This window comes from Zea mays, chromosome 8 (genome assembly GCF_902167145.1).
Source record: "Zea mays cultivar B73 chromosome 8, Zm-B73-REFERENCE-NAM-5.0, whole genome shotgun sequence".
Lineage (NCBI taxonomy): Eukaryota > Viridiplantae > Streptophyta > Magnoliopsida > Poales > Poaceae > Zea > Zea mays.
Genome location: NC_050103.1, coordinates 729,337 through 756,085, shown reverse-complemented (window position 1 = coordinate 756,085; position 26,749 = coordinate 729,337). Strand labels below are relative to the sequence as shown.

General features: G+C 44.3%; 2 protein-coding genes across 3 annotated transcripts; one reads left to right on the top strand and one right to left on the bottom strand.

Annotated features, from left to right (window-relative positions):
- The first annotated feature begins 411 nt into the window (after positions 1 to 411).
- LOC100381869 (uncharacterized) lies at positions 412 to 1,812 on the top strand. Its single transcript, NM_001174654.2, has one exon. The coding sequence runs from the start codon at positions 459 to 461 to the stop codon at positions 903 to 905; it is 447 nt and encodes a 148-aa protein (NP_001168125.1). The 5' UTR covers positions 412 to 458; the 3' UTR covers positions 906 to 1,812.
- Positions 1,813 to 6,209: 4,397 nt separating this feature from the next.
- LOC100194270 (uncharacterized) lies at positions 6,210 to 12,656 on the bottom strand. Of its 2 annotated transcripts, none has more exons than XM_020541913.3 (11): positions 12,179 to 12,596; positions 11,495 to 12,043; positions 11,025 to 11,422; positions 10,710 to 10,948; positions 9,565 to 10,090; positions 9,100 to 9,373; positions 8,171 to 9,006; positions 7,822 to 8,088; positions 7,372 to 7,635; positions 6,969 to 7,262; positions 6,210 to 6,860 (listed from the first exon to the last, which is right to left on the bottom strand). In XM_020541913.3, exons 2-11 carry the CDS (start codon positions 11,877 to 11,879, stop codon positions 6,507 to 6,509), a joined length of 3,837 nt encoding a protein of 1,278 aa, XP_020397502.1. In that variant the 5' UTR covers positions 11,880 to 12,043; positions 12,179 to 12,596; the 3' UTR covers positions 6,210 to 6,506. The 2 variants fall into 2 exon arrangements, with proteins under 2 accessions (XP_020397502.1, NP_001346368.1); NM_001359439.1 differs by lacking the exon at positions 12,179 to 12,596 and adding an exon at positions 12,599 to 12,656 and having other exon boundaries at positions 6,212 to 6,860.
- Positions 12,657 to 26,749: the final 14,093 nt, after the last annotated feature.

Below are 26,749 nucleotides of genomic sequence, written 5' to 3'. Positions count from 1 at the left end.
AGAGAGGGTTGGCCGCGCGGGGACGAGGACGAGACAGGCGCTCTCTTGGGGCCGCTCGCTTCCCTCTCCCGCGTGGACGCTTGTAACCCCCTACTGCAAGCGCACCCGACCTGGGCGCGGGACGAACACGAAGGCCGCGGGATTCCCACCTCTCTCACGCCGGTCTCCGGCCGCCTCGCCTCTCCCCCTTCGCGCTCGCCCTCGCGCTCGACCCATCTGGGCTGGGGCACGCGGCGACACTCACTCGTCGGCCCAAGGGACCCCCGGTCTCGGAACGCCGACAATACTAAACAGTAATTAATCTAATGGATTCGTTTGCTCATAGCGAGACATCAGGATCTATTAACATACTGTTCAAAAGTATTTATCTCTACTACTTTATAAGACTCTAACGTGGGCGTCCACAACTTCACCGTGGCTCCGCCCCCGAGATTGTCGCGCCCACAGCCTCGCCTCCCATGGATCCTCTCGCCTCTGCATCTCGCCATTGTTGCCGCCATTCTCGCGCCCGTGCCCCTCCATTCTCGCCTCCGCCCCCGGATCCTCTCGCCCCCGCGACCTTCGATGGAAGCCCGCAATCTGCGCCCTTCCATCGCCGCAATGCATCGATCCCATTCCATTTTGCGAGAAGGGCGGGCGCGTGCAGGGCTTCGCAATGGCTGACGGTTCAATTGGAAGATCAACCACAGGGAGTAGGACTCCTAAATGAGCCGCCAACTGTTCTTCTCCTTCCCAATCATCGGCAATCCCACACGCTCTGGTGGCTAAGGCTGCGGGATTCCCAGGTGCAGCGTGCTGGGGTCGCCCAGGCACGGAGTCGGCCACCACGCAGCAGCCGTCGCCCCTCCACCTCGTTGTCGTCCGTCCATGGTACACCTCGCCCGCGGCCATCATCCCTACACTAGTACCAGCGCGTGTATCGAGTTACAGTTCTCTCTGTTTTCTTCTGAAGAGTGAGCAAAGGATGCACACGCTGGTACTGTGGTATGTGCTGATCGATTAACTGTAATGAGCCTGTGTTGATCCATTTTCTTCCTACGAAGGGTGATAGAAGATGCAGAGGAGAGGGGTTGGCCCTCTTTGCTATTTAGAGAGGTTACAGGCTCATTGCAGTTATGCCGACTAAATACTCGCTTGTCATGCAGATCTTGTTGTGGTTCATGAGCACTGAGCTATACTTCAACTTAACTGGTATGATTAGTTGAAAGAAAGGTACAACATCACCTTACGTGTTGAATTGCCTTGATTAAGAAATTTATGGGTAGCCTTCCGTGTGTGTATGTGTGTGCAGATTCAGCCCTTGGCTTTCTGGGCATGTTTGACAAAGTTGAATAGCTATGAAACCGAAAACAACTGCCAAATGTACATGTTCTGAATCAAGTTATGATGCTAATGTCTCAGCGAATGTACATGTTCTGAATCAAGCAATGGCGAATTTTGAAGCCCACTTTAGATTAATCGGTATATATGGATACAGTAGCATGTGTTCAAATGATGCTTATTTCTCAACGAATAGTAGCAATCATTGGTCAGGACATGTAGCTTAATGCTATCTTGTTGTTATTACATGGGTGTCGTAACACCTTGCCGACTGTTCATAAACGCAGGACCTGAGATCTAGAAGGACACAACAGGCAAGGTGGATGTATTCGTAGCTGGTTCAGGCACAGAAGGCATAGTTTATTGTTTCTTTTACATTCAGTTTACTGCTTCTTAAGGAATTATTCAACTAGGAACATGTACTGAATATGGGATTCAGGTTGAAATAAAGCGTATATTTTCTGTTTGTTGGTGAATGTAAATGAAGATAAATATGACCTTTGCTCTTAGCCTTTCTGTCATTCTTTTTTTAATATGATCATGAGAATGTGAGTGAATTATGGCAACATGACCTGCAAGTCATCATAACAAGGAATAATATTTATAATGTTTTAATTGGAGCTACACACAAGAGTGTTTCAAATAACCTATCTTGGTCTGTATCTACATGCATTTTATTAAAGTTTCTTGTATTGGTTCGCTTTAACTGCTATTTGTTTTAGTTTTTTCTATTGCTGCAATATGTGAAATTGCAAACATGTGGGATGTGTTTGACTGCTACGAATACGACATTGCTAATAGTGGCAAGAATCCAACAGAGCGTCTAGCTCACTAAAAGCAAAACCTTTGGCGCCATTTAGGTTAGTTTTTTCTTTATATTTGTGAGGAAAATCTCAATTTTAATATTTTGAACATGTTCCATATTTTTTAGAATCTCAGGCTTACATGTTGCTGCTGCTTCACAAATTGACTACCTTTTGTCCATTTATAGTGGTTGAACAATTTACCCTTATGTATTAGAGTTTCTATTACAACATTCTTACCGGAGTCAGCTGTTAAAGAGAAGGTTGGCAAAACTATAAACCTATAACACCTTTAGAAGGGGTATAAAGTGGCAAAACATATTTAATGTATCTAGATTTTTATAGGAGCTCTCCCGGTGGTAGCATCTTTGAGGAAGGTGGTGATGAAAACTGAAATCTTGTCTCCTAACTCCTTAATTCCTGAACAGGGTCGTTTTGAGATACTCTCTGTCTGGGTCGTTTCTTCAATAAGATAACGGTGGCCATCATAGTCGAATTGGTGGGCCTGCTAGCGTCCCCAATGGTCGTGTCCTGGCCTGTGTGGTAGTGTTGCCGGACTTCTGATAGTTGCTTCGCCAGTACAGGTTGGTTGTTGTTCTCGAGATCAAGCTGGCTAAATTTTTTTACCTTTCTGGTTTCATTCATCTTGTGGTAGCATTTGCAGAGTGTTTTCGTCGACTGTATCTCCAAAATTCCTTTCGACGCCATTCAATTGCCTTCCTCCGACTACATTGTGATTATTGACCACCATTGTTCTCTGTACTACGCAGATCATAGTGGAACCATCATGGATGTTTAATATTGCAGTCCAAGGTAAGAAAGTATTGCAGAACCAAGCACAAAAGCATCCAGGAAGAAAAATAGAAGGGACAAGCTGAATGAGAGAGGTATGTGCCCTGGTGAGACAAATCATTTTAGTTCTTAGATATAATACTTGCATCATTGTCTAAGCTGGTAGCATCGTAGATATATTTTTTATCCAAATAATGATTGTGCTCATGTAAACCATGCCAAATATTATTCTACAATGAATAGCCCATCGCTGAAAAATGCAGAAATCAAGAAGAGCTTTTACCATTGCATTGCAAAGTCCACATGTTCGACGATTCGGTCTTATGATTTGTTTAGAATTTTGTTTCACTTATTAACAACTTATTACATGTATGGGTTATTGGTTATGAACCTATCTAAAAGTTGAATTTTAAATTAATTGTACCTTTTGTCATGGACAAAATTTGGTTATCCTTGAAATGTTAACCTGGTACCTAGCATAATAAGATGTTTTGCTGGTTTTAACCAAAGTGGTCAAGTTTGTTAGTATAAGCATGCCACGGGCAGCCAACCATACTTCATGTTAAACATTATAAAAATGATACTGTATTGATTAGCATTATCTTTTCATTTTTACATGAAAAATCTTGTTGCATTTTTTCTGGTGGTTTTTTTCTAAGCTTCTACCCAGGCTTACTTCATGTGTGTCACCATTTAAAAAGCTAATACATTTTGTTTGTGGTGCCACAGGAATTAGGTCAGCAATTTTGAAGTTGGGTTAAGGTTTTTGACACTTCCATCATTCCCTCCATCTCCCTGTTTACATATTTGTCATATCACTCCCTAATTATTTAGTTGGGATCTCGGTAATTGCTACTTGTAATAGAGCTCTACACGCCAATCTTGTTACACTTTTTTACCTCATAGTGATCTTTGTGTATTGCGCACAACATTATGTACCTTACTACGTTTTCTCAGTAATTGCTACTTGTAATAGAGCTCTACACGCCAATCTTGTTACACTTTTTTACCTCATAGTGATCTTTGTGCATTGCCCACAACATCATGTACCTTACTACGTTTTCCTGCTTATTGAAATCCTGTGAGCCCTACTCAGTTTTTACCTATCTTTTGATTTTACCCATGGAGAAATATTGGCTGGGTGACTGCCATGAAGGCATGAACCTTAAAAAAAGTTTGTTTTTTCAATTCTAAATATCTTGTGACTTATTTATATTGAGCATGTGTTTACAAATAATGTTCTCATCAGCTCATGTGGTATTTTAAGCTCGCCTCTACATGGACGCCGGCCTCGCTTCCGCAGTCACCATGCTCCGGACCTGCACCGATGTCGTGCACCTCGCGCACGTTCTCGAGCAGTTTCGCCTTGCCTGGTGCGGCAAGCTCGTTCGGGACACCCGCGCCGTCGCTCCGTCAAGGGCCTCTGCTTCGACCTCTTCATCATTAGGGGTGGAAACAGAGCTTTCAATGTATGCTGGAGGTGAGCGATGTGATCGATATTATCCATGCTTGATAAATTATGACAATGGTGATGGCCATGATATATGGTCAATATTGTATTAATCTTTTTTCGAGTTTTAGGCTGTCATGTTGTTTGCTGGAATGGAGATATTTCATTGTTCACTTGGTTCATGTGACAGAGTTAATTACCTTATTTCCGTGCTTTCTTAGTACCTTTTTCTGAGATTTGAGTTGTAAATAACAATTCCCTAATTGCGTTGTCATTATAACTCAATGACATTATTAAAATTATATATAGAAGTCTATATGGTACTGATGGTTGCAATGTAATGGTGAAATAACTAGATTAAAATAACAAAATTTATGTATGGGTAGGATCACAAATGAATTTCGAAACATTTTCTCATAATAATATAACACACATATGTACATAAGTTATCGTGTTATTATACGGTTCCGTTGCAACGCACGATCACTCACCTAGTTTATTATGATGGATGCAACATGCAGGAAACAAAGGCGCCATCGCCGGTTGCAACTCCAACCCACCGAATCCGTTTCCACAAAAGTCAAAACAACTCCGCCATCTCGATCAAACAAGGCGGACAATGTCAACGCCCCTCGGCACCAGCACAAATTTCTCCCCTCCGAACTCCATCTATCTATGCCCGTTGTGCACGGGAGAGGGAGACAGAGATCCGCGAAACGCCGCGCGCTGTTCTTCTTCAGGTCAGGTTCTATCCGGACATCCGGAGAACTGGGCACCGGTGATCGGATGGCGGCCTCCGGCGCTAAGATCTGGCGGTCACAACCTAGCCGCGCCGTCGACGAGGTTCGTTCTGCCTTGAGCTTTGTTACTAGGTTTTCGCCTGTGATTCCATAATTCGAGGAAGAGCCGTGCTGCTCGCAGCACCGGTACCGCCCCCGTTGGCGCGGACGCCTGCCATCGGCCGCGAGCTGTTGATGGGGGAAACAAAAATAGGAAGGGACATCGGAGACAATCCCTGCCGCGTTCATCCTTTATTAACGAGCAGAAACCATGGTTCGGGACTTCAGGTGAGCTCTGATCCGATGAAGCTTAAGCAATCGTGTCTAGTTTTTCCGTTTTACTGCTTCACAAATTCCCCCGTCTTTTCTCCTACTGATTATTGTTGATAGCCAAAGTCGCTAGTGCTATTGCCAAATTAGTTCTCCGCTTTTCTAGTTTCTAGAAAATGCAAATTGGGAGGGGTACGATATATTTTTTTCCTCATAGGTTTCAGTAAATCTTGCCAGAAATTAACTCATGTGCTCGCTCTTTTGCAAGAGCAGAAACACGTGTGTACAGTTTGGTTGTCAGCGTGAAAAAAAAAATATTGTACACTTCCCCGTCAGGCCTGGTTCAGTTTGAAGGGGATTACAGGAATTGCAACAGAGGATTAAATCTCTTTTTAGTTAAAATTAAATCGGAAGGGATTTAATCCTTCTCTAATCCATGCGCAACCGAACGAGCCCCGTCAGCCAAATGGAAATCACTTGGATTACTAGTTACTTCGTTTCAGAGTCAGTTGATCAGGATGCCCGCCCCTTCAGTTGAGGTTTTTTTTTACAAAATAGAACTTGTGTTTCCGTTTAGTATGCCCTTTTCACATTAAAAACATACTGTTTTGGCCAGACCTTAGAAGTTGCAACCTGATAGCCTTTGCCATGAAATTTATGCTTCCGCAGAAGCCATTCTTCAGCATTTCATCTCAGTTTTTCCAGCCATATGGTTATCATTAAACGTTTGGGAGCTGCCCTTTCTTTCCTGAGCAGGGTTATCATTACTTGCATATAAGCTATAAAGGGGGGAAACGACAGCAAGAACATCATGAGTTATAGCATAACCATCATCTATTTGGTTTCTATGTTCGAAGCTACATATACATATTAAGATTTATAGATTATAAAAAGTTATCTTAAGGACCAGCTCCTTGCATTTACATCTGGTCCTTGCTATTTGTAACATTTCTCCGCTTAGGTATAAGCAATTATGTATGCCATCAAATAGAGGAACAGAGACTAGCACCTGGATTGCTACACAGGTTGTGCCAGCTCGCTCTGTTCATATATGTCTTAGCAGACGTATGCAGGATCCCATACCATCACCTGCTATGAAGAGGCTGCCGAGTGAAGGGCGACGAGGGACGCATAGGCGCCATCCTTGATGTTGATCAAGGCATCGTGCTTTCCCTTCTCGATGATAACCCCATTCCTCACGACCGCAATCAAATCTGCATTTTGTATTGTTGACAGACGGTGAGCGACGATCACTGTTGTCCGGTTCACCATCACCCTGTCCAGTGCGTCCTGGACGATCCGCTCGGACTCAGCATCCAGCGCACTAGTCGCTTCGTCCAGAAGCAGGATCCTAGGGTCCTTCACAATTGCACGGGCGATCGCCACTCGCTGCTTCTGCCCTCCTGACAACTGGGCTCCACGCTCTCCAACCACTGTGTCATATCCCTGCATTTTTCAGGTAGACACTTCCCTCAGCAACGGTTTTTGGTGCTTGATTGATTGCATAGAAAAGCCACATATAATATTCCTTGACATCAGATGAAAGAAACTAACCTGCAGCGCCGAACTGATAAACTTGTGAGCATTTGCCAATTCTGCAGCAGATATGATCTCAGATTCTGTTGCTTGTCCATCTTTTCCATAGGCAATGTTTGCCCTTATTGTGTCATTAAACAAAGCTGGTTCTTGACTAACCAGGCCCATTTGTTGCCTTAACCACCTAAGCTGGAACTTCTGTATGTCCACGCCATCTAGTAGTATATGGCCTACATCTGGGTCATAGAACCTCTGGAGCAATGAAATTGCCGTTGATTTGCCACTACCACTCTCTCCAACGAGTGCAACAGTCTGCAAACAAATACTAGAGTTGTTATGCTCGTGATAATAAACACTGTTGCTCAATACAGGAATTATACATTCCCTAAAAAACAGGATTTATGAATTAGAAATCACTTGCCTTTCCAGCATGAATTGTCAAGCAAAGGTCCCGGAATATCTGAACATCTGGCCTGGTAGGATACTTGAAGCTAACATGCTGGAATACGATGTTTCCTTGTAGTGCCTCAACAGTTACCCCTGCATCCTCACTTGGGTCTATCCTTGATTTTCGATCTACAATTGCAAATATAGAAGATGCAGCTGATTTTGCTTTGGAAGAATCTGATGTAAGGGTACTTGATTGCGACACTCCAATTGCCGCCATTGCAAGAGCTAGGAAAACCTGCGTATAGAAGGACAAATTTTTAGAGCTTTTCATTGGAAAGATTCATGATACTCACTCCAAATCATCTTTAAAAAAGGAAAACACAAACCATGTTGATTTGACTTCACATTTATGTAGTCCTTTCTTCCTTAATATGAAAGCCAGATAAGGTTAAATTTATCAGTACTACCATAGAGTACTTACCCTGAAAACTTTAGGAAAGGTTGTCTTCCTGTCCTCAACAAGCCGAGCACCAGCATAAAAGCTAGCTGCATATACCCCAAATAGCAAGAAAAAGGAAACTCCAAAACCGATTCCACTTATAATCCCTGTCCTGATTCCTGTTCTTAGAGGACCTTCACATTTCTTCTTGTACAAATCCATGACCTTCTCTTCAGCTGAGAATGAGGCCACTGTTCTTATGCTGCCTACTGCATCATTAGCCACCTGGCTTGCCTCTTCATACATCATCTGCATTCACAAATAACTGGATGAAGTCTGATGCGATAGACAATAAATTTAAGGAAAGGCAGTTCAGTACAAGAGAACAGACCTTTGCGTCTGCACTGAAACCGTGAATAAACTTCATCTGGATCCATCCATTTAGGCCAATGAGTGGTATTAAAGCTAAGATGATGAGGGATAGCTCCCAGTTTGACACAAATGCAATAACCAAACCAGCAACTAGTGTCGAAGAGTTTTGTACAACCAATTGAAGCGCATCCCCCACAAGGCCTCTAACTTTTGCTGCATCAGCTGACAACCTTGCACCTATTGCTCCACTTGAGTTTTCTGGGTGATCAAACCACTCGACCTCCATATTTACCACCTTCTCAAATGTCATCAGTCGGATCCTTCTAATCAACCTGCACCCTGCTATGGAGAAAAGGTACGAACTGACAGGGAGTGACAAGAAGTACACTGCACCAAACACCAAGAACATGGAAGCCCAGAACTGTGAATCCCTCCTTAGGAGATGTGGAGGCTCATAGAACGCTTTTATCACATTTGACAGGAGTATCGCAAAGATCGGGAAGATAACTCCACTGATGACTGAGGCAATGGAGCCTAGTATAAGGACCGGGATCTCTGCCTTGTTGAGAGATGCAAGCCGGCTGAGAGGCACTTCCTGTGGCATCTCATCACACAGTTTGTTAGATGAACCATCCTGAATGTCAATCCCATGAGGCATACCGAATGGGACTGAGAATGAATGGTGGCTACTGTTATCACGGGACGACCTCCTGCTAGCTGACTTGTTTATTGATATTTGTTTGCCTGGACGAGCATTGGCATCAACCTTCCCATTGTTCTGCTGGTTTGCTTCCTGTAGCCTTATCAGTTGGCTATAAGCTCCTTCTGGATCTCTTAGAAGCTCACTGTGTGGACCTGGTCCAAAATGTTAAATGGTTAAGCAAAGATGCATTGAGCGATCAAAGACTGGCAAATGATGTTTTTTGCTATTGATGTTTCACAATGTACCTTTTTCAACCAGTGTTCCCTGATGAATAACAGCAATGGTATCAGCATTTCGAACAGTGCTCAGACGGTGTGCGACTATGACTGTCGTCCTGTTTGTCATGACCCTGTCGAGAGCTTCCTGCACAATCCTTTCAGACTCGGCATCCAGAGCACTTGTAGCTTCATCCAATAGTAGGATTCTTGGATCTTTCAGAATAGCCCTTGCAATCGCAATTCTTTGCTTCTGCCCACCAGAAAGCTGTGTCCCATGCTCACCAACGGAAGTATCAAAACCCTGTGAAATATCAGAAAAAGAAGAGATCTCAATGCATGCTGCATAATTATCCAAGCCAATGGAAATTGTATTTTTCTTATATATTTGAATAAGGGCACAACGTCTCCTGTTTCTTTCTAAAAAAAAAGAGCAAAAACAAAAATCTGAACCACTGAGAGAGGTAAACCTTGCTGATTGAACAGCATTCTGACCTGAGGCATTTTATCTATGAATTTGGCAGCATTGGCAAGCTCAGCAGCAGCTCTGATTTCCTGATCCGTCGCGTTGTCTTTGCCATAAGCTATGTTCTCCTTTATGCTGGCAGCAAAAAGGACCGGCTCCTGGCTGACAAGGCCGATTTTACTTCTGATCCACCTCAACTGGAACTCCTTGAGATTCACACCATCTATCAGAACATCGCCAAGCTGAGGGTCATAAAACCGTTCGATCAGGCTGATGACCGTGGATTTACCGCTCCCGCTCTGGCCTACCAACGCGATCGTCGTGCCACTAGGTATGGCGAGGGAGAAACCCTTGAATATCTGTTCGTTGGGCCTTGTCGGGTAGGAGAAATAGACATCCCTGAACTCGATGTCCCCTCGAACGTCCTCCAGCTTCCTCCCCGTGGTGCTGTACGCGTCGATTTCTGGCGTTCTGTTGATCGTCTCGAACATTTTGTGTGCGGCAGCCTGCCCACCTGCAAACGCCTTCATGCTTGGAGACGCCTGACCTAGAGCCCTGGTGAAATACGATAAGAGATGCCAGGTATCAGGTAAAGCATCAAACGTTAACTGAAAAAAAGCAGTCAAGATATTGGAGACAGAGTCACAGACAGAGAGTTTGAGGGGCAAGGGTGAGGACAGGCAAAAGAGCAAAATACATCCTCAATAGCTAAAAACAAATATATTGTCAACACAACAGCAGGCAAAAGAACAAAGTATTTTGGGTTCTGTTCAGCAGAGAGATAGGAGTTGTTAGTTAGGAGCAGTCCAATATACTACTCCTATAACAGTATAGCTTGAGAAAGAAGGGACGGGTCCATGAGTGGCTTCCTAATAGTGAACGGGTGGAAAAGTCTGCTAAGCAATTTTGCGGCGGTTTTGTTTTCTGAAAGGCCACCTAACGCGTCCAAATCATCATAAACAGGAAGCTTTATCTGCCTGCAACCACCCTTTGCAGTAACAACTTGTAAGTACGCATGATGGACCCGAGTGGTTGCATCCAAAACCGTTACCTCGATCATGCGCCAGCTACCAAATATAGTGGTTTCGGATATTCCCAGGATCACCAAACAAGAAAATGACTGAACTACAGAACCTACTGTTGTTACTGTTAAGAAGGGGAGCCTTGAACTTACAGAGAACCAGTGAGGACTGCAAAGATGACGTTCATGACCTTGGCTCCCGTGTACCCCTTCTCCAGGATGAGCTTAGCGCCATACCAAATCCCTAGCGAGTAGCCGCAGAAGAGGAGCACCATGACCGTGCCCATTCCAAGCCCAGTGGCGAGGCCCTCTCGGACGCCGGACTTGTACGCGTTCTTCAAGGACATGTTGTACTTGTCCACCGCCCGTTTCTCGCCGGTGAAAGACGCGACCTGCAGCAGCAGGAGGAGGTTTCGTCAGTCAGTCATGGTCACACATGTGTGTACTGTTTCGTTTGTGTGCTCTCACCGTTCTGATGGAACCGATGGTCTGCTCCACCACCACCGACGATTCCGCGTAGGCCGCCTGGCCCAGGGACGCCATCTTGGTGACGACGTTGGACATGACCGCGCCCGCCAGGACGAGCGGCGGGATGGTCGCCATCATGACCAGGGTGAGCAGCCAGCCCTGCGCGAAGGCGACGATGAAGCCGCCGAAGAAGGTCACCAGCAGCTGGACGAACTTGCCGACCTTCTCGCCCATGGCGTCCTGGATGAGCACCGTGTCGCCGGACATCCTGCCCACGACCTCGCCGGTGCTGGTGTACTTGTCGAAGAAGGCGATCTCCTGCCTGAGGATCGTCTTGAGGTACAGGTTCCGTATCCGCGCCGCCTGACGCTCGCCGGTGATCATCCAGCAGGTGACCTCTGGTCGGACGGCGAACAGTTGAGTGCTCAGTGCTCAGTGTCTGGCCGCGTTACGCAAGAGGTGGAACTTACGGACGAAGGAAGCGACGGCGGAGGCCATGGCGAGGTAGACGAAGTCGAGCGAGACCATGGACACCCGGCTGACGACGTCGTGGACGCTGAGCGCGCCACCAAAGGCGTCGATGAGGTTGCCGAAGAGCACGGTCATGAAGGGCAAGGCGGCGCCGTTGGCCACGGCCCCGAGCGCGCCCAGCAGCATGAGCGCCACGTCGGCGGAGTCCGCGAACGCGAACAGCCTGTGGAACGGCACCCGCGTCGCCGCAGCGCCGGGGGGCTCCCCCGCCCCGCGCCCCTTGGCGCCATTGCCCGGGCTCCGAGCCGAGGGGCCGGACGCGGACGCCGTGCCTGCCGCCGGCTGCAGGGCATCCGCCTCGGCGGGTCTCCAGGACTCCGGCATGGCTGCCGCCGGCGCTCACGAATCCCCCCTCCCCCGCGCGAGATCGGGCAGTGCTGGTCGGCGCAGAACGCGCGGTGTGCCTCGGCTCCGCTCGCCCTTGCCTTCGTATGGTTGTTGCCTACCTCCTAGCTCCTGCATACCACCAGCAGCGCCTCACTCGCCACCTGCCACGGCCCAATAATTGTACACACATTCAGCAGCGGATCCATCTCAGTGCCTCACAGCTAGAAAGAAGCTCGCAGTAGTAGAAATCCGGGGAGCAGAGCAGCACAAGAGCAACAGCAAATCTGAATCTATACCGCCGACGAGGAATTCCACCAGCGCAAGAAGACCGATTTGGGAGATAAAGGAGGGCAGGTGGGGGATGGAGGTAAGAGTTTGGAAATGGATGCGAGCTTGGCGAAGAAGTGGTGTGGCTGGCCTGGAGAAGGGAAAACCGAGCAGGGAAAGAGTTGGCAGCTTTCGCACTTGCCCGCCGGATGCGGACGCAGAGGCCAGCAGTCCAGCACCCGCACCGCACCGCACCACCGGGGAAAGAGAGAGAGAGAGAAAATGCAAGCTTGAGACGGGGAAAGAGAGAGAGAGGAGAACGGCGCCTGGTAGTGATTAAAATCTAGTAGGAGACAGCAGTACGGTGGTTTCGGTATCCATGGCGGGCGAGCAAGCATATAAAAATGTGAGAGGCTACCAGTACCACTACCATACCACGCGCTACTCACCATGGCGGCAGTGTCACAGGGTGGGATAAAGCATCCGTGCTCCGTCTCCCACTCGCCGAGCCGGTGGTTATAATTGCTGGATGGATGGATGGATGGATGCTGGGTATTTATAGATGTGGGCCTTCCGTCCACAAATCACAATTCAGCTTTTGTTTATGTGGTAGGAGTATCCCTTATAGGTTGATGGTCGCGGGTTAGGCAGTCTGACAGACAGACAGACAGACAGCAGGGGTGTCCGTGTCGTGGTGGGATCACGTGGTGGCATCCCACATGAGGGCTTGTTCGGTTATTCCCAATACACATGGATTAGATGAGATTGGAAAAAATTGAGAAAAAGTTTGACTTGTTTGGGATTAAAACCCATCCAATCCCACTCAATCCACATGGATTGAGAGCTAACCGAACAAGCCCTGACATGGATGGGACCTAATCTCCTATCCGATGTTTACCACACTAGTAAATAATACGATAGCAGCTGCTAATGACCGCGGTCCATACGGCCATACCCCCGTGCGTTGTGTCTTTTGTGTGTGTGTGTGTGCATTCGCTACTACCCTGCCGGCTGCAGCAGGCACACGGTACCCTTGTGGATGGCACTGCTGCAATATGGCGCGCACGCAACAGCTGAGGCTCGGCACGCGTGCTTGCATTGGCCGAGGTCGACTAGATAGGATGTGGTGTGGATCGATCAACTGGCTCGCCATGCCGTGAGGGCCTGCGTGCCCGTGACATTTTGCGACTTTTCCTGGTCTTTGATGTGGTCGGTCATACGAGGACGAAAAATGCTGCTCTTCTTCTTTGTGGTACAAGTAGCAAGTACTAGGTTACTGTGTTGTGTTGGTCGCTTGTGATGCTGGAGTAGTTACGCGCCCGGGGGGCCGACCGCGCGAGATACGAACGATCCAAGTCGGATCGGATACTAGTGTATCTGGTCGTATGGAATACCCTCTATCTAGCTAGCATGCGGCCTAGATACGGCACGCACCCTCCAGTCCTGCTGCACGCACGCCCAGCGCCTGCCCGTGTGCGTGTGGTGTGTTACTTTTTTTTTTTTTTTTTTGTCACGGCCGTGAAAACGAGACGAAATGAAGAATCCGCCATGGCTGGCAACGGCAACAGAACCGAGGGCGCAGCAGTAGGTCCTCCCACGCGTTTTGGCCCCGCCCTTCCCTCCGTCCTGCTGCCACGCCCATCCCGTCCGTGGTGGCCAGTGGTCACGCTCCCACCGGCACGGCGCCGGCGGTGCGCGGCCTCTCAAGGCAGCGAGAGAGATGCGCGAGCACGGGGCGCATGCGGTGGCGCGCTCTGCTGATCGCTGCTCTGGTTTTAGTTTGCGGTTTGTCTGCCTGGTTGGCTGGAGGGACTGGGGTTGGCGTTTCGCTTTGGGGGACCCGTGTCTCCCCTGCGTCGCGTCCCCCTTTCCCTTCCACGCGGGGTCAACCGCATGCCATCACGCCACCAGGGACGACGCTAGTGGCGACTGCGACTCCTCGTCCGGCTGGGCACGCCCACGCCTGCGCTGCGTGCGGCCAAGGGGAGGCTGACGTCTTCCAGTAATAATAAAAAAAAAAAGATAGACCGGCCGCATGCATGATGAGGAAATTAAAGTGCCACGTTGATGCAGGTGCAGATGGGGGACGGAGGCCGGGCAACGCAACTAACTAACCCAACAAAGGCAACCAACCACTACTCGCCCGTTCCTCCTGCTGCTCAGCTCATGCTCCTGAGTCCTGCCTGGATGGTCTCTTTCCTTTGAAACTGGGCAATGTTTGGACCAACCAACCAACAACCGAGATGGTACGTACCATGCAATGCATGTTGCATGCGGCACTGCACTGGTATGTAACTGTAACGTTGTACTCTCCCTGACTGACACGACTTGCATGCTCTAGCCCAGGTTATTCGTCCCGGAGGATAGGACGCTTGGGCTTACATCAGCCTCCGAGTCGATCGGCCGGTGGTCAACTAATGAAACCCGTTTCATTTTTGAACTAATGAAAGAGAGTATATATTAGTGAAAAAGGTACATAAACGGAATATTATTTATTTCTTCACGTAACAAAAAAGTGCATAACATGCTACGAAAAGACAAAGTAAAAATATATGTATGTATGAAACCCCATGCATGTGCTAATTATTGCAAGTTTTATAAAATTAGTGGGTGTGCACAGCATTGTGCTAGCTAGCTAGCTAGCTTGTCTTCATTAATTAATATACACCGCCATCCAATTAACAAGAATATTAAAGCGTGCACTGCATATATAGAGAGGTAATCCAACAATTAATAATTGTGTAATGGTTTGTTAGGCGACGCGCGCGCGCGCATGCAATGCAATGCAAGAGGGTTTGTTAGGCGATCCTCCATCTCGCAATTATTTGCGACAGCTCGAATGTGTACTAGCTACTCCCACTTTTTTCTTGTTCTTGCTCCGCATCCTGTCTCCGAACTGGCGTCCTCCACGTCCCTTTGCTGTGTGATAGATGGTCCGATGGATCAGCTAACTCCAATCATCCCCTGCATGGCTGCATGCAAAAGTCGTGTCGTTGCACGCCTGAAAAGTACTACATGAAAGTCTACTTCTCAAATCCCCTTTAGAATTACGGAGGATTACGATGAAAATGAACTTCAATCATATTCAATTCCCAAGAGGATTTAAGTTTCTAAACTAGTTCTAAAAATAAATGAACACAGATCCGGCCAAAGTGGACCGTATATGTACGTGTACTATATCTTCTCGAACTCAGCCTGTTTCCATCTTGGCTCTTGCCCGCCGCTGAAAGGAGGAATTCCAAACTTGCTTCCACAGACCGTGTGCTGACGCTCGGCTGCGACCTTCTTATCCGTCCGTCCCGCGTCCATGTCATATATACATATATATCGGTTGTGCGATGATAAGGAAGTCGATGGCCAATTAAACCAATCACCTACTTCCTACCCCGGTCAATGACGTATACTAGTTTCTTCATATATTGAGACACCAAGATCAGTGGACACACATTCGCTAGTTAAAGCTGACGCGATCGTTAACTGGCAGCCCAGAAAAGAAAAGGAGACCGCTTTTCGGTTTGGAGCAGGAGCCAAACGGCGAAATCGTGCGTGCTTGCGAGGGTTTTTATATACGAATCCTCGATTTGGTGTAGTGGGGGTGCACCGGAACTGTGCATGACTGCATCGCATCATCGCATTTGCATGCTTTTCTTCTTTATCTTATACCATCATCCCTTGCGAAGACGGAACAGAACAGTGGTGGGTCAGGAAAAGCATGGGACCCGCGTGCAATGGTGGGCGGGATCCACGCGTGACTGGCAACTTTTTTGGGTTAACAAAATTTCTTCTTCGTTGCCATTGATACCGATTAACACACGCTCTCTACCATTCAAATTTTTAGACTATATGTTTCTCTCATTAACGACAGCTATATGCTCAAAGGCACAAGGTTATTATATATAAATATCATGTAGCTCCGGCCTAATTAACGCTACGATTTGGAAAGAGCAGGGGCGCGCGTCGAGGGAGGGGTGATCAAAATAATATTAATCATTGGATTTGGGTGGGTTATGCAACGATCTAGATTGATAGTTTTGATGGTGTGTTAAGTAATGGAGCAATTTGTTTGGTGGATTTAATGGAAGTTATGGGGCGTGGGGGTGATCTGGTTGGGTGTCTTTTGAAAAGTTTAAACCGATGAATTATATATTGGTATAGATAGACAAAAGACACGTCTTTTTTTTTATTTTGTTGGACTTAGAGCATCTCGAACACTGCATTAAATCAATGCCCCGTCTTGAAATATAGTACTCAACCCGTAAAAAATAACTCTAACATTGCCATATTTTACAATTTTTTATCAAAAAAATATAGGGCACACTATGAAGTGACTCAAATATACTACACCCCCATATTAATGCTATATCCTTGTTTTCTATGTCATTCTCAACATTTTTCATAATAATATAATTTACTTCCTAAACTACATGATTTAAGGTTTACCTGTTGAAGCTCAATTTATTTTTAGTGCCTTAAACACTTTAAATGATGTAGTATTTTGATTTTTTAGGCACTATTTTGAGACACCTTATTGGAGATGCTCTTAGGGTTGCACCCTCTAATCTTGGCAACACCATTACACCTAATTTTACACCTTAAACACTACCAAGTCGGATGCCACTACTACCATCATGCTATCTCATACATGAAAATATCACTATTCGTCTGACTAAATCTAATTTCCTTCTAAGACGTGCCCAGTTTCTTTCGTATCTACAGAACCCAAAGCTTATGGGAAACCTTAATGGATTCAATGTCGCACCTGAGAAGTAGAACAACTCTCTATAACTAGGAGAGAGGTCTAAATGGTTCAACCATCTCTTGAGCACTTTTATTTCCCTCATTTAATTTGTAATCCTCCCCTTTCTCTTTAGCTAGGAGATCCTTAGATATTTTGAACCACGTCGTCTAAGCTCTTGGATTTTTTAAGAAAGTATGATTGTAACCACACTCAGCCATCGTGGCGTTTCATCTTGTTCAAAATCTGATGGTATTGTCTTTTTAGTTGCTTGTTCTCCTTTCAACCTCGCTAGTTTGTTTTTTAAGTTGATCTTTGCTTTCAATTGTTTGGAAGAGGTTTTGGGGACGATATCTGTATTAAAAAGTGTATTGGCATCATTGCAAACTTCTTGTATGAGTTGATCCGTTTCGTGGATAGGTTCATAGTAGATTTGGTCATTTGACAAAACCCCAACTAAACCCCAAGTCTTTCTTGTGTTTTCTAATATGCTATTGAATTTTAAATTTGTTTGAGCTTAAATTTTGTGGACACCTTGAAAACTTACTTGTAAAGGGGTGTGCAAAATTTCAGCTCAACCGGGTTCCATTTGGATCGATTTTGCACTCGAAAACTGAATTTAGAGCTGCTGAAAATAACATTAAAAACAATACGGTTATGGGTCTAGCAGTTCACCCATATGGTCACCTAAAAGATTGTTCCGCATTGTACACTACACTGTTTGCAGAGTAGAGTTTGAATATGGGTACGTGGATGTATAAGCTGCTGGTAATAGACTGATAGTCTTACATTAGACTCTCGAAACTATCTAAATTACTTCCTCCGTTCTAATTTATAATTCGTTTGACTTTTTACTCCAAGTTTAATCAGCTCGTATTATTCAAAAAAATTCATAATAATAATAATAATAATATTTTTTTACTGTGATATCGTCTATCCTATAATATATTTTAAATATGGTTTTGAATTTTTTGAATAAGATAATCCGATTAAACTTGACACAAAAAGTTAAACGAAATATAAATTAGGGGTAGAGGGAGTACGTGCCAAATATCCCATTCCGTTTGTTTTTATTTGTAGCACTCTCAATTTATTCTCCCGAAGTGTAAAACTGACCCACGAGAGCAGGTCTGGAAGTGGCTGAAACCAACCTGAGACGCTTTCCATTGAGTATCCGTTGCTGACTTTAGGTGCAAGTGCAACCACTCCACCACCTGCCCACATTCATGCATGACTATAGTAGAGAAAAAAGAATAAAAGGCAAAAAAAAAAAAAGAAGCAGCGGCAGGTTACAACGCCACTAGCAACTTTATCACTGCATAGTGCTGACAGATATTTATTCGTGATTTGCGTGTGTTCTAAAATTTTCCTTGTCGCTTTCATCGGAGGAGTGAAAACAAGCAGGCCGGACGCCGGAGCGCAAAAGTGGTCTGCGCATGTGAGTGGCCACTTGCGCATAGAGATAACAATGGAAAATTCGCTGTCGGGGATTCGCATGAACATTTAGATCTTGTTCGGTTATTCTCAATACACATTGATTGGATAAGATTAGAAAAAATTAAGAAGAAATTTAGCTTGTTTGGGATTCAAACCCATTCAATCTCACTCAATCCACATGAATTGAGAGCTAACCGAACAAGCCCTTACAGGAAACGTTTTTTTTTTTCATCTCCATTATCTACTGTGATAAATCCAACACAGAAACCGAAGTGTAAGATATTTCTGTGAATGGTTGGAGCGTTTTTGTGCCGCGAAAAGCAGTGAAAAAAGGGAGGTTCTTGTCCTTGCAACGGATGACCAGTTGCGCACCCAAACCCAAGCCCCAACGTCAACATAATAACTGGATAAGTTTATCTTAACATGCTCTTCCACTAGCTAACCCCGCCCTTGAGTGTAAGATATTTCTCATCACTTTGTCGCTTCGTCTTACGGAGTGTTTGGTTAGAGGGACTAAAGATTAGTCTCTAGTTTTTAGTCTCATTTAGTCCTTTTTTTTTTGCCAAACACTAGGACTAAAATATGGACTAAAATGATTTAGGTCATGTTTGGTTTTTTTAGTCTAGGAACTAAAGTTTAGTTAGGGGACTAAAGTTTAGTCCCTAATATGTTTGGTTCTAGGGGCTAAAAATAGTAAGAATATACTAAATGACTCATAATAATAAGTTTAGTCCCTAAGAGTTTGCCTTAATGTCTTTAGTCCTTCACATATGTGATAAAAGGGACTAAACCATATTAATTCCACATTTACCCCTCATTTAGTTCAATTGTACTAATAGCAGGAGAATGTTAAAGGCTATTTTAGTCTTATTATGAGTCATTTAGTATATTATTACTATTTTAGCCCCTAGAACCAAATATGTTAGGGACTAAACTTTAGTCCTCTAACTAAACTTTAGTCCCTAGACTAAAGAAATCAAACATGGCCTTAGATGCTACTTGGTTCACGAAATATAACGTAAATAAAAATGTTAATGATTTATATTTGAGTATTTGCAGTAACAAATTTAAATAGGTCGGTATTAGTTTCTACTGTGGTATCTGATTACGTTGGTTCTAAACAAATATAATCTAACGTTATCAGTAATTTATTACATTACAAATATCAATTATTTATAACTAGTTTGAGAACTCTATTTTTTCATGAATATCTATTTTTTTAAAAGATTTATTATTTTTAGTAAAATATATATTTTTTTATAAAAATAGAGTTATCAAACTAGCTTTAGCTTTTAGTGTTGGGTGGAGGGCGGCCGACTTGGTGCTTGCTATAGAGCGTCGAAATTCGAAGTTCAGACAGCAGTGATCCGCACTGAAGTAGCTGATGAGGTCAATGCTGAGCTGAGAGCGCCTGCCTTTTCTTTTTTGTTCAAGTATCTACGTGCGTTTGCAAAAAAAAAAAAAAAAAAAAAAATCTTAGCTAAGCTGGAGGCCCACAGGGCACTCATAAGTAGATTGAGTGTCTATAGCACACGTGATGGAATGACGCCAGAAAAAGAAAATATTTACATGCTCCATAACACGCATAAGCACTCCATTGCTTGGCTTCTTGTTAAAGAGCCTGGTAAAGCTCAGACTTAACACGCCCATCGCGGCTCCTCTTTCCATTTTACGTTATTACACAGTTCCAGCGTCATTGCTCGTAAGGCGGTGTTTGACATTTGGTTTGAGGGTCTCTAAATTATCAAACGAAGGGATTAAAATAGAGACTAAACTGTTTTAGTCTCTAGTCTCGTAAAGAGTGACTAAAAGAGACTAAATCATATTGATTTTACCTTTTATCCGTCCTTTATTTTAGTTACACTAATAGCGGGAGAAAGATAAAAGGTACTTTAGTTATCTTATGATTAATCTCATAACTAAACTTTAGTCTCTTGACTAAAGAAACCAAACGGATCCTTAGTTCCTCCTTCATTTATTCTATTTTAATCTTTAATTTGCTAAATACGGAAACTAAATATTTAACAATTTAGGAATTAAAATAAAACAAAACAGATAGATTAAAAATTAGTCACTAGAAAATAAACACCCCTATGTCCACGAAACAAAAAATATGGATGACGGAGTCTAGTCTAGTATTAAATTTTCATCCGTAAGAAGCGAATATTTTTTTTTTATATAGTGATATCTGTTTCTGCTCGCTAACTAGAAAGAGACTCATTTATTTCAATATTAAACTGTTGCAGTGTCAAAACGGCAGCCAGTATGTTTCCCAAAAACAGCATGCACAAAAAAAAATGTATGTTTACACTTTCAGAAAATTAGATCGTTATGATAAGGTGGCTATCCTAGCAAAAATACATTACTCTTCTTTTAAATCGAAATTTGATAGCTCCTTACCATGTGAGATACAGAATTAGAAGAGGTTAACCCAATAACTTCGTAGACGGTCCTCCAACTTATCTTGACATGACGACAACCAAGACAACCAAAACAGATGTTAATGGTCTCGTAACAAGTGTATATAAAAAACACTTTGACTGTCTTTCTAATTTCTCTTAGTTAGATTGTCCTTTGTTAAAATTACCTCTCGCTCGAGATACCACATGAAAAATCTTGATTTTATATGATTTTTTAACTTCCAAACCAAAACCAAGATTTTATTGCAACACGAACACCTCCTACAAAGCAATAGTAGGCAAAAATATTATTGCTCAAGGGCTATGGTGCTCCCTCTTGGGAAGAAGGTCAAGTTGCCTATAATCAAACAACATCAACTTGAGATTCACCCTTAAAAAACCTAATCTCATCCTCCCAAGGCAGGGGTCAGTAGTCCATTCCATCAGACATCCCTGCCCAGCAGACCTCATCGCGGGCAGAGCAACATCCCCCGATTGACCAACTAATGGAATCATCACCAGTCCGGCCCCAAACTAGACTTAACACATTAGACACCCTTCGCTAAATGCCCATATACAAGTGATAGTGACAGGGACGATGACAAGAAGGAGAAGAAGAAGATGGAGAAGAAAAGGTATTACAAGAAGAAGGGTAGCGAGGCGCACATGGTGCGGAAATGGGACTCTAACGAGAGCTCCACCGACTCCTCCGACGAGGACACCGCCAACATCGCTGTCAACAAGGGACTTCTCTTCCCCAACATCGGCCACAATTGTCACATGGCTAAGGACGACAAAAAGAAGGTATACTCTAGAAGTACCCCCAACTATACTACATCTGATGATGAGGGTAGTTCTAGTGATAATGAAGACGATTTAATTTCTCTCTTTGCCAACCTTAACATGGACCAAAAGAAAAAATTGAATGAATTAATAGAAACCATTAACGAGAAGGATGATCTTTTGGAATGCCAAAAGGACTTGCTCGTTAAGGAAAACAAACAATTTGTTAAATTAAAAAATGCTTATGCTCTAGAAGTAGAAAAAATGTGAAAATTTGTCTAAGGAGCTTAGCATGTGCAATGATTCAATTTCATGTCTTAGAGATGAAAATGCTAGTCTAAATGCTAAGATTGATGAATTGAATGTTTGCAAGCCCTCTACATCTACTGTTGAACGTATCACTATTTGTACTAGATGTAGATATGTTAATGTTGAAGCTATTAATGATCACATTGCCATGATTAAACAACAAAATGATCACATAGCTACATTAAATGCTAAAATTGCCGAGCATTAGCTAGAAAATGAAAATTTTAAATTTGTTAGAAGCATGCTCTATATGGGAGACACCCTGACATTAAGAATGGCATTGGCTTCCAACAAGGGAGCCAAAGCAATGTCAAGCTTAATACCCCCAAGAAATTGTCTAACTTTGTTAAGGGTAAGGCTCCCGTGGTTCAGGATAGAGAGGGCTACATCTTATATCCTGCAAACTATCTTGAGCATAAGATTAGGAAAATCCATGCTAGAAAACCTCATACTGTTTCTCATCATGCTTTTATGTATAAAAATGAGGCTTCTAGTTCTAGGCATACCACTCATATCAAAATGCCTAAGAAGAAAATTCCTAATGCATCAAATGAGCATAATAATTCATTTAAAACTTTTGATACTTCCTATGTGCTAACTAACAAATCAGGCAAAGTAGTTGCCAAATATGTTGGAGGGCAAACACAAGAGTCCCAAGACTTGTGTTTGGGTACCCAAGGTGCTTGTTTCTAATGTCAAAGGACCCAAAACCGTTTGGGTACCTAAGAACAAGGTCTAAATTTGTTTTGTAGGTTTATGCATCCGGTGGATCAAGTTGGATAATTGATAGCGGGTGCACAAACCACATGACAGGGGAGAAAAGGACGTTCTCCTCATATGAGAAAAATGAAGATCCTCAAAGAGCTATTACATTCGGGGATGGAAATCAAGGTTTGGTCAAAGGTTTGCGTAAAATTGCTATATCACCTAACCATTCCATTTCCAATGTTTTTCTTGTAGATTCCATAGATTACAATTTGCTTTCTGTTTCTCAATTATGCAAAATGGGCTACAACTGTCTTTTTACTGATATAGGTGTTACTGTCTTTAGAAGAAGTGATGATTCAATAGCATTTAAGGGAGTGTTAGATGGTCAGCTATATTTAGTTGATTTTTGAAAGGGAATTAGGCTTACACCTAGTTCCTAATTGATTTTGGTGGTTGAATTGCCCAACACAAATAATTGGACTAACTAGTTTGCTCTAGATAATATTCTACAGGTGCCAAAGGTTCATCTACAACTATACTAAATCGACTGTCCGGAATACCGTAGATTATTCCGGACAGGAGAAGCTTTTTGGAAAACCCGGCCAAGCGCGGACCGTCCGGGCCCCTGCGGTGGACCGTCCGCAACACCAGGATGACCCTCGGACAGAACCAATGCAAAAATCCAAGTCTGCACTACGGACCGTCCGAAGGAAAAGCAAGGACCGTCCGAGACCTCGCGCGGACCGTCCGGCCTCAGGCGCGGACCGTCCGGTAGGCAAGTAGCCGAATAACCCGAAGGTGACGGGTTCGGAAAAATGAATTATAGCGGCCTCGCGGACCGTCCGGGGTGCACGACCGGACCGTCCGCGACAGGCTTTATCTGACATCTGACTTCGCATTAAATGCAATATAGCCGTTGATATAGCCGTTACTGCTGACCGTTGCGTTTTCAGCCGTTGATCTACAGGGGCGGACCGTCCGGACTAGGCGGGCGGACCGTCCGCGGTCGGCAGAATGGAGCAACGGCTAGGAAGTGGTTGGTGGCTATAAATACAACCCCAACCACCTCCATTCACCTCACCCAAGCATTCCAACCTTCAACATTCAATACAAGAGCTAGCAATCCATTCCAAGACACATTCAAAGCCTCCATCTCTCCAAGTTTCACAATTGAGAAAAGAGATCATTAGTGATTAGTGACTTGAGAGAGAAAGTGATCCGTGTGTTATTTATCGCTCTTGTCGCTTGGCTTTTGCAATCGTGCTTTCTTTGGATCTTTATTGCGATCAACTCAATTGTAACCAAGGCAAGAGACACCAATTGTGTGGTGGTCCTTGCGGGGAAGTTTGTTCCTGTTTCATTGAGAAGAAGAAGCTCACTCGGTCCGAGGGACCGTTTGAGAGAGGGAAAGGGTTGAAAAAGACCCGACCTTTGTGGCCTCCTCAACGGGGAGTAGGTTTGCGAGAACCGAACCTCGGTAAAACAAATCCTTGTGTCTCACTTCCATATTCGCTTGCGATTTGTTTTGCACCCCCTCTCACGGGCTTTATTATATTTCTAACGCTAACCCGGCTTGTAGTTGTGATTAATTTTGTAAATTTCAGTTTCGCCCTATTCACCCCCCTCTAGGCGACTTTCAATTGGTATCAGAGCCCGGTGCTTCATTAGAGCCTAACCGCTCGAAGTGATGTCGGGAGATCACACCAAGAGGGAGATGGAGACCGGCGACAAGCCCACTACGAGCCAAGGGAGCACTTCATCGGAAGAGTCCCGCACCAAGAGGAAGGAGAAGAGATCTTCTTCTTCACACCACAAAGAGAAGAAGGGGAAATCTTCTTCTCATAAGTCGCATCGGAAAGGCGACAAGCACAAGAGGATGAGGAAGATGGTCTACTACGAGACCGATACTTCATCAACATCGACCTCCGACTCCGATGCGCCGTCCGTAACTTCTAAGCGCCAAGAGCGCAAGAAGTTTAGTAAGATCCCCTTACACTATTCTCGTACATCTAGACATACTCCATTACTTTCCGTTCCATTAGGCAAACCGCCAACCTTTGATGGCGAAGATTATGCTAGGTGGAGTGATTTAATGAAATTTCATCTAACCTCACTCCACAAAAGTATATGGAATGTTGTTGAGTTTGGAGCACAGGTACCATCCATAGGGGATGAAAACTATGATACGGATGAGGTGGCCCAAATCGAGCACTTCAACTCCCAAGCCACAACCATACTCCTCGCCTCTCTAAGTAGAGAGGAATATAACAAGGTGCAAGGGTTGAAGAGTGCGAAGGAGATTTGGGACCTACTCAAGACCGCGCACGAGGGTGATGAACTCACCAAGATCACTAAGCGGGAAACGATCGAGGGGGAGCTCGGTCGTTTTCGCCTTCGCCAAGGGGAGGAGCCACAAGATATGTACAACCGGCTCAAAACCTTGGTGAACCAAGTGCGCAACCTCGGGAGCAAGAAATGGGACGACCACGAGGTGGTTAAGGTTATTCTAAGATCTCTCATTTTCCTTAACCCTACTCAAGTTCAATTAATTCGTGGTAATCCTAGATATACACTAATGACTCCCGAAGAAGTAATCGGGAATTTTGTGAGCTTTGAGTATATGATCAAGGGCTCGAAGAAAATCAACGAGCTAGATGATCCCTCCACATCCGCGGCACAACCGGTCGCATTTAAGGCGACGGAGGAGAAGGAGGAGGAGTCTACACCAAGTAGACAACCAATTGACGCCTCAAAGCTCGACAATGAGGAAATGGCACTCGTCATCAAGAGCTTCCGCCAAATCCTCAAACAAAGGCGGGGGAAGGACTACAAACCCCGCTCCAAGAAAGTGTGCTACAAATGTGGTAAGCCCGGTCATTTTATTGCAAAATGTCCTATATCTAGTGACAGTGACAGGGGCGACGACAAGAAGGGAAAGAGGAGAGAAAAGAAGAGGTACTACAAGAAGAAGGGCGGCGATGCCCATGTTTGCCGAGAGTGGGACTTCGACGAGAGCTCCACCGAGTCCTCCTCCGACGAGGACGCCGCCAACATCGCCGTCACCAAGGGACTCCTCTTCCCCAACGTCGGCCACAAGTGCCTCATGGCAAAAGATGGCAAAAAGAAGAAAGTTAAATCTAAATCCTCCACTAAATATGAATCCTCTAGTGATGATAATGCTAGTGATGAGGAAAATAATTTGCGTACCCTTTTTGCCAACCTTAACATGGAACAAAAGGAAAAATTGAATGAATTGATTAGTACTATTCATGAAAAGGATGACCTTTTGGACTCCCAAGAGGACTTCCTAATTAAGGAAAACAAGAAACATGTCAAGGTTAAGAATGCTTATGCTCTTGAGGTAGAAAAATGTGAGAAATTATCTAGTGAGCTAAGCACATGCCATGAGACTATTGACAACCTTAGAAATGAAAATGCTAGATTAATTGCTAAGGTTGATTCTCATGTTTGTGATATTTCAATTTCCAATCTTAGAAATGATAATGATGATTTGCTTGCTAAGATTAAGGAATTGAATGATTCTCTTGCTAGCCTTAGAGTAGAAAATGAAAACTTGATTGCTAAGGCTAAAGATTTTGATGTTTGCAATACTACTATTTCCGACCTTAGAACTAAGAATGATATGTTGCATGTTAAGGTCGTAGAATTAAAATCTTGCAAACCCTCTACATCTATCATTGAGCACACTTCCATTTGTACTAGATGTAGAGATGTTAACATTGAGGCTATTCATGATCACATGGCTTTAATTAAACAACAAAATGATCATATAGCAAAATTAGATGCTAAAATTGCCGAGCATAACTTAGAAAATGAAAAATTTAAATTTGCTAGAAGTATGCTCTATAATGGGAGACGCCCTGGCATCAAGGATGGCATTGGCTACCAAAGGGGAGACAATGTCAAACTTAGTGCCCCTCCTAAAAGATTGTCTAATTTTGTTAAGGGCAAGGCTCCCATGCCTCAAGATAACGAGGGTTACATTTTGTACCCTACCAGTTATCCCGAGAGCAAGATTAGGAGAATTCACTCTAGGAAGTCTCACTCTGGCCCTAACCATGCTTTTATGTATAAGGGTGAGACATCTAGCTCTAGGCAACCAACCCGTGCCAAGTTGCCTAGAAAGAAAACTCCTAATGTATCAAATGATCATGATATTTCATTTAAAACTTTTGATGCATCTTATGTTTTGACTAACAAATCCGGCA

Coding starts and splice junctions, on each gene's coding strand:
- LOC100194270 (NM_001359439.1), bottom strand. CDS start 11,879: ATGCCGGAGTCCTGGAGACCCGCCGAGGCGGATGCCCTGCAGCCGGCG. Junction 10,949..11,024: donor CCATCGGTTCCATCAGAACG/GTGAGAGCACAC, acceptor CTGCTGCTGCAG/GTCGCGTCTTTCACCGGCGA. Junction 7,263..7,371: donor TGACAATTCATGCTGGAAAG/GCAAGTGATTTC, acceptor ATTTGTTTGCAG/ACTGTTGCACTCGTTGGAGA.
- LOC100381869 (NM_001174654.2), top strand. CDS start 459: ATGGATCCTCTCGCCTCTGCATCTCGCCATTGTTGCCGCCATTCTCGC.